Source organism: Tachyglossus aculeatus, chromosome 9 (genome assembly GCF_015852505.1).
Source record: "Tachyglossus aculeatus isolate mTacAcu1 chromosome 9, mTacAcu1.pri, whole genome shotgun sequence".
Classification (NCBI taxonomy): Eukaryota; Metazoa; Chordata; class Mammalia; order Monotremata; family Tachyglossidae; genus Tachyglossus; species Tachyglossus aculeatus.
In genome coordinates this window covers 42354240-42369629 of record NC_052074.1, presented here as the reverse complement: position 1 = coordinate 42369629, position 15390 = coordinate 42354240, and the positions used below count along the sequence as shown (strand labels likewise).

General features: G+C 47.2%; 1 protein-coding gene across 2 annotated transcripts in view; it reads right to left on the bottom strand.

Moving 5' to 3' along the window:
- The window catches only part of LYPD6B (LY6/PLAUR domain containing 6B), a 77434-nt gene that overhangs the window by 47419 nt on the left and 14625 nt on the right, over positions 1-15390 (bottom strand). Inside the window, exon 2 of one of the 2 annotated variants that reach the window (XM_038751654.1) lies at positions 3741-3848. The exons of the other annotated variant lie outside the window; for it this stretch is intronic. Within the exon in view, the coding sequence (XP_038607582.1) occupies positions 3741-3790 (50 nt within the window). The 5' untranslated portion in view covers positions 3791-3848. The remainder of the gene's footprint in view (positions 1-3740; positions 3849-15390) is intronic. 2 annotated transcript variants of the gene reach the window in all.

Here is a 15390-nt window from a genome sequence, read left to right as displayed (position 1 = left end):
GAGGAAGAATGGGATTATGGAGGGAAGGCCAGGAAGCAGAGGGAGAGCGGTCAAAAGGGCACTGGGGGTGGTCATTCATTTATTCATTCATTCAATCACATTTATGGAGCGCTCACTGGGTGCAGAGCACTGTACTAAGCGCTTGGCAAGTACAAGTCGGCAACATATAGAGATGGTCCCTACCCAACAACGGGCTCACAGTCTAGAAGGGGGAGACAGACAACAAAACATGGTCGAGAGAGCATTGGGGGGTGGTTGAAAGAAGAGTGGGGGGCGGTGGAGAGAACCCCGGGGAGCGGTCGAGAGCGCAATGGAAAGCAGCTGAGAGAGCACCGGAGAGCAGTTGAGAGAGCATCAGGGAGGGGTTGGGGGAACCCTCTGTCTCCCCCTTCTAGACTGTGAACCCTCTGTTGGGTAGGGACCATCTCTATACGTTGCCAACTTGGATTTCCCAAGCGCTTAGTACAGTGCTCTGCACCCAGTAAGCGCTCAATAAATACGATTGAATGAATGAATGAATGGAACAGTCGAGAGAGCACTGGGGAGCAGTCGCCACCTGTCTCCACGTTTCGTTTTGTTGTCTGTCTCCCCCTTCTAGACTGTGAGCCCGTTGCTGGGGAGGGACCGTCTCTAGATGTTGCTGCCTCGGACTTCCCAAGTGCTTAGTGCAGTGCTCTGCACACAGGAAGCGCTCAATAAATATGATTGAATGAATGAATGAATCAATCGTATTTATTGAGCACTTACTGTGTGCAGAGCATTGTACTAAGTGCTTCAGTGAATGAATGAATGAATGAATCAATTGTATTTATTGAGCGCTTACTGTGTGCAGGCACTGTACGAAGCGCTTGAATGAATGAATGAATCAATCAATCAATCGTATTTATTGAGCGCTTACTGTGTGCAGAGCACTGTACTAAGCGCTTGGGAAGTACAAGTTGGCAACATATAGAGACAGTTCCTGCGAGGGAGCATCGCAGGCAGTCGAGTGAGCACCGGGGAATAGGGGAGGGAATAGAATAGACAAAGGGCACTCCCTGCATCCTTATTCCTTCCAGGGCTCGCCCTCTCCCCCGGCCCCTCACCCTACCCCAGTGGAGCCGAGCCCAGGTGCCCGGCACATTTTTCCGCGAAGCCAGAGAACGTGTTCGGTCAAGCAGGCCGTGTTAGGAAGCAGAAGCTTCCCTCTCCCGCCCCCCGGGCGGTGGGGCGGGAACCCTTCCTCCCAGTGATCCCCGTGGGGACAACCCGCTCAGGATGCCGCTGGGAGGAGCCGCGTGGAAGTTGGAGGCAAAACCATCTCCGGCCCCATTCCGGCCTGGGCCCCGCCGATGGCTATAACCCTTCCCTCAGCTGTGTGTGACTTTGGGCAAGCCACTTCACTTCTCTGGGCCTCAGTCCCCTCATCTGTAAAATGGGGATAAAGACTGTAAGCCCTCTGTGGGACAACCTGGTCACCTTGTGACCTCCCCAGCGCTTAGAACGGTGCTTTGCACATGGTAAGCGCTTCATAAATGCCATCGTTATTATTATTATTATTCCCTGCCTGGGATGCCCACGGCCAGAGGGGTGGATCGAAGGCCCCATCCAGAGTGGGAAGGATAAGAGGGTGGCCTAGCTCTAGAACCCGGGCCTGGAAGACAAAGGAACCGGGTTCTAATCCCGGCTCCGCCATTTGTCCGCTGTGTGACCCTGGGAAAATCCCTTCAATCAATCAATCAATCAATCGTATTTATTTAGCGCTTACTGTGTGCAGAGCACTGTACTAAGCGCTTGAGAAGTCCAAGTTGGCAGAGACGATCCCTACCCAGCAATCAATCAATCAATTGCATTTATTGAGCGCTTACTGTGTGCAGAGCACTGTACTAAGCGCTTGGGAAGTCCAAGTTGGCAACATCTAGAGACGGTCCCTACCCAACAATCAATCAATCAATCATATTTATTGAGCTCTTACTGTGTGCAGAGCACTGGACTAAGCGCTTGGGAAGTCCAAGTTGGCAACATCTAGAGACGGTCCCTACCCAACAGTGGGCTCACAGTCTAGAAGGGGGTGACAGAGAACAAAACCAAACATATTAACAAAATAAAATAAATAGAATAGATATGTACAAGTAAAATAAATCAATAGAGTAATAAATCCATACAAACATATATACATATATACAGGTGATGTGGGGAAGGGAAGGAGGTAAGATGGTGGGGATGGAGAGGGGGAGGAGGGGGAGAGGAGAGGGGGAGGAGGGAAAAAGGCACTTCCCTGTGCCTCAGTTACCCCATCTAGAAAACGGGGATTGAGACTGTGAGCCCCACAAGGGACAGGGACTGTGTCCAATCTGATTTGTTTGTATCCACCCCAGTGCTCAGTACAGTGCCTGGCACATAATAAGCGCTTAACAAATACCATAATTATTATTATTATTCATTCACTCATTCAATCAATCGTATTTACTGAGTGCTTACTGTGTGCAGAGCACTGTACTAAGCACTTGGAAAGTACAAGTCAGCAACATATAGAGACGGTCCCTACCCAACACAGGCTCATTATTATTCACTTCTCTGGGCCTCAGTTACCTTGTCTGGAAAATGGGAATTAAAACCATGAGCCCCTTGGGGGGCAGGTACATGATTAGCTTTGATCTACCCCAGTGCTGAGAACAGTGCTTGGCACATAGTAAATGCTTATTTATTTATTTATTTTACTTGTACATATCTATCCTATTTATTTTATTTTGTTAATATGTTTGGTTTTGTTCTCTGTCTCCCCCTTTTAGACTGTGAGCCCACTGTTGGGTAGGGACTGTCTGTATATGTTGCCAATTTGTACTTCCCAAGCGCTTAGTACAGTGCTCTGCACATAGTAAGCGCTCAATAAATACGATTGATGATGATGAAATACCATTGTTATTATTATTATTATCATAATGAGTGAGGGCTTCACACACTGTCTTCCCCCTGCCCGATGAGGATTCCCGACGAGGCTGCCCATCCCGAGGGGCGGGGAGGACGGAGGGCAGCGTGGCCAGTGGATAAAGCTCGGGCCTGGGATTAAGAAGGACTCGGGTTCTAATCCCGGCCCCGTCGCTTGTCTACGTGTGACCCTGGGCAAGTCACTTCACTTCTCTGGCCTCATCGGTAAAATGGGGATTAAAGCTGTGATCCCCACATGGGACACAGTCCAATAACCTGGTACCTACCCCAGCGCTTAGTACAGTGCCTGGTACATAGTAAGTGCTTAACAAGTACCACAATTATTATCATTATCATTATCCAAAGGATTTGCGTCAAATGGACAGCCCTTTCGGAGCTCTCAGTTCCCCAAGCAGCAGATTCATTCATTCATTCAATCGTATTTGTTAAGTGCTTACTGTGTGCAGAGCACTGTGCTAAGCGCTGGGGAATACAAGGTGATCAGGTTGTCCCACGTGGGGCTCACAATCTTAATCCCCATTTCACCGATGAGGGAACTGAGGCCCAGAGAAGTGAAGTGACTGGCCCAAAGTCACACAGCCGATAAGTGGCGGAGCGGGATTAGAACCCATGACCTCTGCCACCCAAGCCCGTGCGCTTTCCACTGAGCCACGCCTGTCTCTCCCACGGACACTTCCCGTTTGCGAGAAGGAGGGAAACAACTAAGAAAGCAAATCAAATATGGAAACGAGAGGCCGCTCCCTCCAGGAAGCGAACCGTTCGCCAGTCGCCAGGGAAGCGCTTTTTTGAGGCCCGTTAGCATAATTACTTACTGATTGAGTCTGCGATGGCACCGGGCCTGCCTCCGTTTCCCCCTCTGCATCACGCAAGGATGAGGTCGGCTTCGAGAAGCCGGGTCGGGGATGGGAATGATGCCTCATCTGTAAAATGAGGATTAAGACTGTTAGCCCCACACAGGACAACCTGAATACCTTGTATCTACCCCAGCGCTTAGAACAGTGCTTTGCACATAGTAAGTGCTTAACAAATACCAATATTACTATTATTATCGTTACTTAGACTGTAAGCTCCACAAACACAGAACACAGAACAGTTTCACCCCAGGCCGCCGATCTCCTAGGCTTCTTCCAAATATCCCACACTCACCAATCACCGAAGGTTAGAGAAGCAACGTGGATTAGAAAAAAGAGCACAGGCCTGGGGGTCAGAGGACCTGGGTTCTAATTCCGGCTCTGCCAATTTCTTGTTGGGGGACGTGGGGGAAGTCACTTTACTTCTCTGGGCCTCAGTTTCCTCAACTATAAAATAGGGAACAATAATAATAATGATGATGGCATTTGTTAAGCACTTACTATGTGCAAAGCACTGTCCTAAGCGCTGGGGAGGTTACAAGGTGATCAGGTTGTCCCACGGCGGGGGGCTCACAGTCTTCATCCCCATTTTAGAGATGAGGGAACTGAGGCACAGATAAGCTAAGTGACTCGCCCAAAGTCACACAGCTGACAACTGGCTGAGCCAGGAATCGAACCCATGACCTCTGACTCCATTCATTCATTCAATCGTATTTATTGAGCGCTTACTGTGCGCAGAGCACTGGACTAAGCGCTTGGGAAGTACAAGTCGGCAACATATAGACACGGTCCCTACCCAACAGTGGGCTCACAGTCTGGAAGGGGGCTCTTTCCACTGAGACACGCTGCGTCTCTATAAATAAATGGGGATTAAATACCCTACTCTCTTTAGTTCCCCTTTCTATATCAAGACTGATGAAAGAATCATAATAATGATAATGGTGTTCATTTTGAATTTTTAAAGCGATGGTTCAGAAAAAAAATGTATTTGAGTTCATATTATCATCCTTAGAGAAGCAGCGTGGCTTACTGCAAAGAGCCCGGGATTGGGAGTCAGAGGTCATGGGTTCTAATTCCAGCTCGGCCGCTTGTCAGCTGTGTGACCTTGGGCAAGTCACTTAACTTCTCTGTGCCTCAGTTGCCTCATCTGTAAAATGAGGATTAAGACTGTGAGCCCCACACGGGACAACCTGATTACCTTGTATCTACCCCAGCGCTTAGAACAGTGCTTTGCACATAGTAAGCGCTTGACAAATACCAATATTACTATTATTATCATTACTTAGACTGTAAGCTCCATGCAGGACAGTGTCTGTCTGACCTAATTAACTTGTAACTACTCTAGCACTTAGAACAGTGTTTGACACAGAGTAAGCACTTACCAAATACCTGTATATATGTATACATGTTTGTACATATCTATTACTCTATTTATTTATTTTTTTTTTTACTTGTACATATCTATTCTATTTATTTTATTTTGTTAGTATGTTTGGTTTTATTCTCTGTCTCCCCCTTTTAGACTGTGAGCCCACTATTGGGTAGGGACTGTCTCTATATGTTGCCAACTTGTACTTCCCAAGCGCTTAGTCCAGTGCTCTGCACACAGTAAGCGCTCAATAAATACGATTGATGATGATGATGATGAAATACCATGAAAAAAAAATCAGTCAATAAATCAAGGGTCTATCCCAGCCTGATTGCGGTCTCTCTGTGACTAAGAACTCGGCTTCCCATCTACCCTCCAGCCCCGAGAAAGCATCGCTCATCTCCGCCCCGCTAAATAGCAAGCTCCTTGAGGATAGGGATTGTGTCTTCTAACTCACGTACTCTACTAAGCGGCTAATAAAGTGTTCTGCACATAGCAGGCGTTCAAACAATACCACCGATTAAGTTCAGGGTCACAGACCACAGCTAAGCCAGTCATCAGCTGGTCCCTATAGCACTGAGCCAAACGCCTTACATTCTTAGACTCAATCAATCACTGGTATTTATTGAGCACCTCCTGAGAGCCCATTCGATTGTAAACTCCTTGAAGGCAGGGAACTTGCCTCTCGTTTTTTGTTGTTCTTTCCCAAGCAAGTGGTCCGGTGCACTGCCCTCAGGGGCTGCTCAGTACACTGCCCTCAGGGGGCAACCAGTACATACATTCCACTGATCGATCAGTTTCCAGACAACAGACCCTCAATTGGAAAGATGCCCGTTATCCCAGGCAAAACGAGCAGGCTTCCCACATTCAATCAATCAGTCAGTCATTCAATTAATCGTATTTATTGAGCATTTACTGTGTGCAGAGCACTGCACTAAGTGCTTGGGAGAGTATAACAAGTCGGTAGACATGTTCCCTGCCCACAATGAACTTATATGTTGCCGATTTGTACTTCCCAAGTGCTTAGTACAGTGCTTACTGTGTGCAGAGCACTGGACTAAGCGCTTGGGAAGTCCAAGTTGGCAAGATATAGAGACGGTCCCTACCCAACAGTGGACTCACAGTCTAGAAGGGGGAGACAGAGAACAAATCAAAACATAGTAACAAAATAAAATAAGTAGAATAAATACGTACAAGTAAAATAGAGTAATAAATATGTACAAGCATATATAACATATATATATACTTGTACTTACCAAGCGCTTAGTACAGTGCTCTGCACACAGTAAGTGCTCAATAAATACGATTGAATGAATGAATGAATGAATATACAGGTGCTGTGGGGAAGGGAAGGAGGTAAGGTGGGAGGATGGAGAGGGGTGCTTAGAACAGTGCTTTGCACATAGTAAGCACTTAATAAATGCCATCATCATTATTATTATTAATAAATACGATTGAATGAATGAATGAATCCCACCTGTCACGTCACGTCTCTGAGCCCACAAGAGAGACTGTGGCCAGGCCTGGCTAAAACCCTCCTCTTGGCCTCCCAGCCAGCTCACTCCTCTCTGTCAAAACCGACTCCTGATTTATTGATTTGAAATTACAGGCTGGCCCACCGGGTCTTGTTGAAACAGGGAAAAAATGTTTCGCCTCAGCTTCCCGCCGCCGTCGTTCTTCATAGGCACACCACCCATATACACATCGCACACACCCCAACTGTGGAAAATAAACCAAACTCTTTGGATGGCTGAACAAGGTGGAGGTTTTATTTCCAGGGTTGATGTGGGGGGATCGTCACTGACGGATCGTGGTTACTGTGCCGGGGATGGAATCATCTGTTCACTGATCTTTCCTGTGGTGATCCCACTCTTCTCCCCTTCCTTCCCCACTCCTTTAACTCTCTTCCTGGAGAGTTAACACTCCACCCCAGCCAACACTACTAGCCCAAACGAGAGGCAGTGTAGTCCACTGGTTAGAGCCCAGGGCCTGGGCGCCAAGAGACCCAAATTCTAATCCCGGTTCTGCCAAGGGTCTGCTGTGTGACCTTGGACAACTCACTCACCTCTTCCGTTGGTTTTATGGTATTCGTTAATAATAATGATAATAATAATGGCATTTATTAAGCGCTTACTATGTGCAAAGCACTGTTCTAAGCGCTGGAGAGGTTACAAGTTGATCAGGTTGTCCCACGGGGGCGCTCAGAGTCTTAATCCCCATTTTACAGATGAGGGAACTGAGGCACAGAGAAGTGAAGTGACTTGCCCAAAGTCACACAGCTGACAATTGGCGGAGCTAGGATTTGAACCCATGAAGTTATAATATATACATAATATAGAATATATAATAATAAAATAAAATAATGTGTGATGTATAATAAATATATTGTATACTATTATATATTATATTGCATTATATTATATTATATTATATTGCATTATATATTATATTATATGTTGTTATGTTATGGTATGTTATGTTTTATGTTGTTTTATGTTATGTTATGTTATGTTTTATGTTATGTTATGTTATGTTGTTATGTTATGTTATGTTATATGTTATATGTTATGTTTTATGTTATGTTATGTTATGTTATGTTATGTTGTATTGTATTATATAATAAGTGCTTATTATGTGTGAAGCACTGTACTAAGAGTTGGGGTAGATAATTTAATCAGGTCAGACCCAGTCCCTGTTCCACACAGGGCTCACAGTCTAAATAGGAGGGAGAACACCTACTTCACCCTCGTTTTACAGTTGAGGAAACTGAGGCCCAGAAAAATTAATTGACTGGCAGAGCAGGCAAGTGGCAGAGCCTGGATTAGAACCCAGATCCTCTGACGTCCAGGCCCATGCCCTTTCCACGAGGCCATGCAGCTGATTCGGTACACAGTTAAGCACCTAATAAATATCACAATCATTATTAACCAATGTCATGATTAAGTGCTATTACTACAGATCATAATCGTTCCTGACTCGGGGAAGAATGACAAGGCGGGAAGGGCTATGCACCAGGAGAAGGAAGGAAGGGTCTCACCTGGCCAAACCTGAGGGAATCATGCCCACATTGCGGGTGGGAAAAGGAGATATTCCATGTGAGGACAGGTCAGGCACAGGTGCTCGATATTGTACTTCTGTCTGTCTCTGACAAACGGATGACTAAACGGTAGTTTTTTTAAATGGCATTTGTTAATCTCCTACTATGTGCCAGGCACTATACTAAGTGGTGGAGTAGATACCAGCTAATCAGGTTGGACGCAGTCCCGGTCCCCCATTCATTCATTCAATCGTATTTATTGAGCACTTACTGTGTGCAAAGCCCTGTACTAAGCACTTGGGAAGTACAAGTCGGCAACATATAGAGACGGTCCCTACCCAACAGCGGGCTCACAGTCTAGAAGGGGGAGACAGACAACAGAACAAAACATATTAACAAAATAAAATAAATAGAATAAATATGCACAAATAAAATAGAGTAATAAATCTGTACAAACATACATACATATGTACAGGTGCTGTGGGGAGGGGAAGGAGGTAAGGCGGAGGGTGGGGATGAGGGGGAGAGGAAGGAGGGGGCTCAGTCTGGGGAGCCCATGGGGCTCACAGTCTTAATCCCCATTTTACAAACGCGGTAACTGAGGCCCAGAGAAGTTAAGAGACTTGCCCAAGGTCACACAGCAGACAGGTGGCAGAACCGGAATTGGAACCCAGATCTTTCTCACTCCCATTGTGCTCTATCCACCAGACCACACTGCTTCTCTAGTTAAGAAAGTGGGGTCAGTCCCACGGGAGTGCTGACTCTAGAATGGGCAGTCCGGTTTTCGAGTGGTCTGACTCCTGTCCTGTACAGAGAAGCCCCTGATGTCTTTATGTCTGAGATTTTTATTTCAACACCCAGCCTCCCTCCGCCTCAGTTTCTGCCATCGAGTGCCGTGGCTCGGACATGGCGCCCATGTCCAAAGGGATCTGGGAAGGGGACGCAAAGGCCAAGTAGCGAGCGGGAAGGGTTGAGGGTCCGGCAAACTCAGGGTGTGTCACAACATGCTGTGCATGCTCAGGGGAGCACGTGTGTTGCTCTCCCATCCTCTTTCATCCCAGCTCTCTGACAAGACCTGAGAGTTTCCCCCAAACGGTCTGGAGAGATCTGAAATGGTGGCTCTGGGTCTCTGGAGCGTTTTGAAATCTGTTTCCTTCCAGTCCCCATCCACCTCTATGATCTCTGCCCCTTTTAGACTCTGCTCTCACCGTGAAAAGCTGGTACCTGTGGTCAAGAGTGAGAAGGACAGACACACATGAATTCATAGCCAACGGGTCAAGCCATGACTGCTGAGGAGAATGAGGGGACGATATACCTGGGAAGATGGGGAAACCCAGGATTGTGGGTCCAAAATAGAGCCCTCATAAAAATTCCCCCAATCAGCATCCCAGGGTACAGGAGGAAGTCGCCCAGGTCACCTTAGGGCCACTAATTCCCAACCTGGAGGGCTCTGTGATGCCAATGACAATGCCATTGTTTATAAAATGGGCAAGGACTGGGCTGGGAAACCTGAGATCTGGAAGCACACCTCCCACACCGGGATAAATCCCTGGGAAAAAAAATCATCACCAAATAAATTGCAAATTCCTTAAGAACAACCGCATGAGTTCATCAGAAACAAGTCTGGTCAGATTCACCTCAGCAAGGTAGACGGGATGGGTTGGCTGGGGCCAGGCAATAGCTTTCCTTTCCCCTCTCGATCTTTAACCAGGTTGTTGATTAGGTAACGGTCACCGGGTAAATACAGCCCGCTCCAGAGCTTCTAAACGAGTGACCCACCAGAATGTCCAGGGAGTGCCATGTTGGCGCTCAAGAAGGTGGCCATTTTCACCTCATGGAAAATATCATAAACGGAAGGCCAGCCCAAGTGGCTGAAACTGCCAGGGGCTAAAATCCCCCAGACCAAATGTGAATCCACATGAAAAACACCATGGCCAAGTCTAGAGAGCCCAAGATTGGAAGTCAGGGGACCAGGGTTCTAATCCCGGCTCTGGCCCCGGCCTGCTGTGGAACCTTGGACAAGCCGTTAATTTCTCTAAGCCTCCCTTTCCTCATCTGTAAAATGGGGATTAAAAACCTACATTCCTTCCCACTTCAACTGTGAGTCCCCTGAGTGACAAGGACCGTGTCCGTTCTGCTTATCTTGTATTTACCTCAGTGCTTAGTATAGTGGTCGGCATATATTAAGTGCTTAAGAATGACGACAATTATTATTATCATCCTAGCCAACCCCAGTTTCTCTGCCCCAGTCCAGCAGGCCGGTGTCCATCCAAAGTCCATCCACGGAAACCTCAGGGTTCTGCTTTCCACCCGGCCTGCTTCTATTGCTCAGAGGGAGCGCTTTCCCCGAGAGTTGAGCTCAGTGAGCCTCCAGTTCAGAAGGTCAAATTTAGGTTTCTGCCCCTTCATCCAAATCAGCTTCTTGCCCAACCCCATCCTCGGTCTCATTCACTGCCTGCCGGCCGACTGCTCAACCCAAACTTCTCCCTCCTCTGTTCCAGGGAAATCACCAGAAGGTCCAACTCTGGCCTTTGGCCTAGCGGTAGACCCCAGGCTTCGGTAATCAAAGGCTCCCCTCACTAGCAGGCACACCTGCACCCCACCCTGAGGGGAAATTCCTTCCCCAACCACCCATCATCCTTGCCCGGGAGTCCCCCACTGGGCCCTGGGACCGTTCTGGGCCCCAGTTTCCTCATTTCCTCCACTCAATGAGGCAGAAAGCAGGGCTTGAGTTATGGCCTGCCACGGCCTCACTGAGCCGGTGCGCTTTTCCAGTCACCTGAATCCCGGGAGATTATTAACCACAGCATAATGCTCTCCCCGATCACACACCCCAAATTCTCCTCCCCTGCGTGGTTGGGATCAAAGCTGTGGTGCAAATCGTAAACGCTGCCTCTCCACACTGCTGGCCTTTAATAGATGGCTTAAACCCAGGCCATCCCATGATCCTACTCCATGGGACACCATTATACAGGAACCACCGACCCGAAAACGAAGAGGAAGAGAGCCTTTACTCTGCTGCCCCATCAGCCTCTCAGCTAGGGTGGGCAGGGGCGTCTCTCACTGGATGAGGTCACATGCTACACGGATCTTAAGGCATCATCTCAAGCTCCATTTTGGAGGAACTCCAAACTGAGGTGATCCCAGAGCATTTCCCCAGAGGGCTCCGGAGCCCTTCCCCAACTTGCTCCACAAGCCCTCTCAGGCCAGCGTGGAATCTGGCCCCGTGTCCAAGCTGAGAGAGTTGGCAGCAGGAACCGCAGCTTGGCACAGAAAACAAACCAGATTCCGGGACATTGGCCAGCTGAAAATCGGGCAACCGGACACCTTCCTCCCGGACCCAGGTATCTGCACAAGGCCAAGCCATCCTCAGACATTTCCTCGGGATGTTCCTCCAGCCCTCCAACTTCCTCACTCCTCCTCTTCGCCTGTTACAGTGACATTCCAGATGCCCAAGAAGAAGCCTACTGTCCTCAGACTTACCGACAAAGATCCTTTAAGGAAAATATCCCCCTCCCTCCCCTGTTTCAAAATAATAATAATAACGGCATTTGTTAAGCGTTTACTACGTACAAAGCACTGTTCAGGGCACTGGGGGCGGATACAAGATGATCAGGTTGTCCCTTGTGGAGATCACAGTCTTCACCCCCGTTTTACAGATGAGGTCACTGAAGCTCAGAGAAGTTAAGTGACTTGCCCAAGGTCACACAGCAGACAGGTGGTGGAGCCGGGATTAGAACCCACGACCTCTGACTCTCAAGCCCGGGCTCTTTCCACTGAACCATGCTGCTTCTCATGGGGATCTCACACCAAGAGCAGAAAGACAGCCACAAATTAAAGAAGGAGCTCAGTTATTCGAGGCAGGAAAACCTGTCTGCTCTTCCAGCAGAATGGGGAAGGTATGAATTGAGTGGTGTGTCAAAGCTCCAGGTATACATATATACCTGTACATATGTATATGTTTGTACGTATTTATTACTCTATTTATTTATTTTACTTGTACATATTTATTCTATTTATTTTATTTTGTTAATATGCTTTGTTTTGTTCTCTGTGTCCCCCTTCTAGACTGTGAGCCCACTGTTGGGTAGGGTCCGTCTCTGTATGTTGCCAACTTGTACTTCCCAAGCGCTTAGTACAGTGCTCTGCACACAGTAAGCGCTCAATAAATACGATTGAATGAATGAATGAATGAATGAATGAAAGCTCGATGAAAGTGACCCTGGTATTTTTGATCTATTAAGCTCTGGTTCCACTTCCCCTCTCTGACTGCTAATCCTGCCATACCCAGGAGCGAGAGCTACCTGAGACATTTTAACACCCTCCCACCCCCAGGAAGAAAAGGGTCAACGCCAAATTATCCACTTTGTAGCCAAGCCGGTGAAGAACACGGCAATTAGGAATTAAAGCCTGCTCATTGGAGCACGATTAACTCCAGAAATGTTGATATGGATCATCTCAAAAATAAAGGAAAATAAATGCCCTTCCATTCTCCCCTTACTGTCTCCAAGCTTTCCAAGATGGAACTCTCTTCCCGATTCCTGGGAAAATAAGCAGGCACATTGTGAGTGTCACTGGATGAGACCAGTATTAGGTTCATCGCTGAAGCTGGGCAGTGAAAAAAAAATCAGAGGAAACAGGTCTATCAATGGGGGCATGGGGAAGTTATGATAATAATAATAAATAATAACAACAGGTTTCATTAAGCACATACTATAGGCTAAGCACTGTAATAATAATAAGAAGAATAATAATGGCATTTATTAAGCACTTACTATGTTCAAAGCACTCTTCTAAGTGCTGGGGGGGATACAAGGTAATCAGGTTGTCCCACGTGGGGCTCACAGTCTTAATCCCCAGGCCCAGAGAAGTCAAGTGACTTGCCCAAAGTGGCGGAGGCGGGATTAGAACCCATGACCTCTCACTCCCAAGCCCAGGCAGCGTGGCTCAGTGGAAAGAGTACGGGCTTGGGAGTCAGGGGTCATGGGTTCTAATCCCGACTCCACCGCTTGTCTGCTCTGTGACTTTGGGCAAGTCACTTAACTTCTCTGTGCCTCAGTTAACTCATCTGAAAAATGGGGATTAAGACTGTGAGCCCTGCACAGGACAACCTAATCATTTTGTATCCCCCCCCCCAGCACTTAGAACAGTGTTTCGCACATAGTAAGCGCCTAACAAATGCCATCATTATTATTTCCGCTAAACCATGCTGTGGGGCTTTTTTTTCCCCTCTCATCACTTATATTTACGCTGGTTTGTCAGGCTATAAATTCCTCGAGGACAGGGACCAGTATTGAGTTACAGTGTCTTGTACACCGCTCCGCTCTATCAAGACTTTGCTGGAGGAAAAAGCAGCCAAATACCAAGAAGCAGTATGGCTTAGAGGAAAGAGCCTGGCCTTGGGAGTCAGAGGTTGTGGGTTCTAATCCCGCCTCCGCCACTTGTCAGCTGTATGACTTTGAGCAAGTCACTTAAAGCCCCCCTTTTCCTCAGCTCTCCCTCCCCTCCACCTCACAGCACTTGTGCATAGATGTACATATCTATAATTCTATTTATTTATATTAATGCCAGTTTACTTGTTTTGATGTGTCTATATCTATAATTCTATTTATCTATATTGATGCTATTGATGCCTGTTTACTTGTTTTGATATCTGTCTCCCCCCACCTAGACTGTAAGCCCGTTGTGCTCAGAGATTGTCTCTCTTTATTGCTGAATCGTACTTTCCAAGCACTTAGTACAGTGCTCTGCACACAGAAAGCGCTCAATAAATACAATCGAATGAGTGAACTTAACTTCTCTGTGCCTCAGTTCCCTCATCTGCAAAATGGGATTAAGACTGTGAGCCCCATGTGGGACAACCTGATTACCTTGTATCTACCCCAGCGCTTAGAACAGTGCTTGGCGCATACTTAGCAAATAACATCATTATTAAAATTTGATTGGAAACTCCTTGAGGGTAGGGATAGTGTCTTATTGCTCCCGTAGGTCCTCCCCACAAGCTCCTGGCATTTATTCAATCATATTTATTAAGCGCTCAGTGCTTCACACACACAGAAGGCACCCAAGATGAGCAGATGGGAAGATAATAGTAATTATAGTTATGGGAGTTTTTTGGTTTTGAATTATTTATGGTATTTGTTAAGTGCTTATTATGTGCCAGGCACTGAACTGAGCACTGGGGGTACATACAACTTAATCAAGTTGGGCACCTGTACTCCCTCTTATATTTAGAGAAGCAGCATGGCTCAGTGGAAAGAGCCCGGGCTTTGGAGTCAGAGGGTGTGGGTTCAAATCCTGGCTCTGCCAATCGTCAGCTGTGTGACTTTGGGCAAGTCACTTCACTTCCTTGTGCCTCGGTTACCTCATCTGTAAAATGGGGATGAAGACTGTGAGCCCCCGTGGGACAACCTGATCACCTTGTAACCTCTCCAGCGCTTAGAACAGTGCTTTGCCCATAGTAAGCGCTTAATAAATGCCATCATTATTATTATATTGTGAGCCCCACGTGGGACAGAGACTGCATCTGACTCAATTATCTTGTATCCACCCCAGGGCTTGGCACAGAGCTTGGAACAGAGTAAGCGCTTAAACACAATTATTGTTATTATTATTATTATTATCACTGCCCAATCAACACACAAACATCCCAGGACTATACTCCACAAACGCAATTTGTTGGGAGATCTGGGCTGAGTGAGTCACTCCCACTGGGTGACTTCTGTGTTTATTTTCTTTGGTTTCATTGGTGGGTGGCAGCCACTCCAACTCCCTGAACAAACACGCGGAAGACACCCTTTGACCTCGCCTTTAACGAAAAAGGGGAGGGAGATCAGAGAGGCAGTGGGATGATTCAGTGCTACCTGTCTGGTTGGGATTCAGGCGGAGCAGCATACAGATTTCCCCTCCTGACAGTCCAGAAACACGCCCTGTCTGTCCTTTTTAGAACAGGTGTCTGATTCTTCCCGCCGCACCCCTATACCCTAGGCAGGGTGGCCCTTGGTCTGAGCTTCTTACCATCACCACCACCAACACTCAGGACGTCACGGAGATGGAGAGTTAAATATCTCACGACTCTAGACCGTAAACTCGTTGGGAGCAGGGAATGTGTCTTTTATATCGTACTCTTGCAAGCGCTTACGATAAAGTCAGCGCTCAATAAATACGACTGATTGACTCACTGCCCCAGAGCATGCGCGTTGACC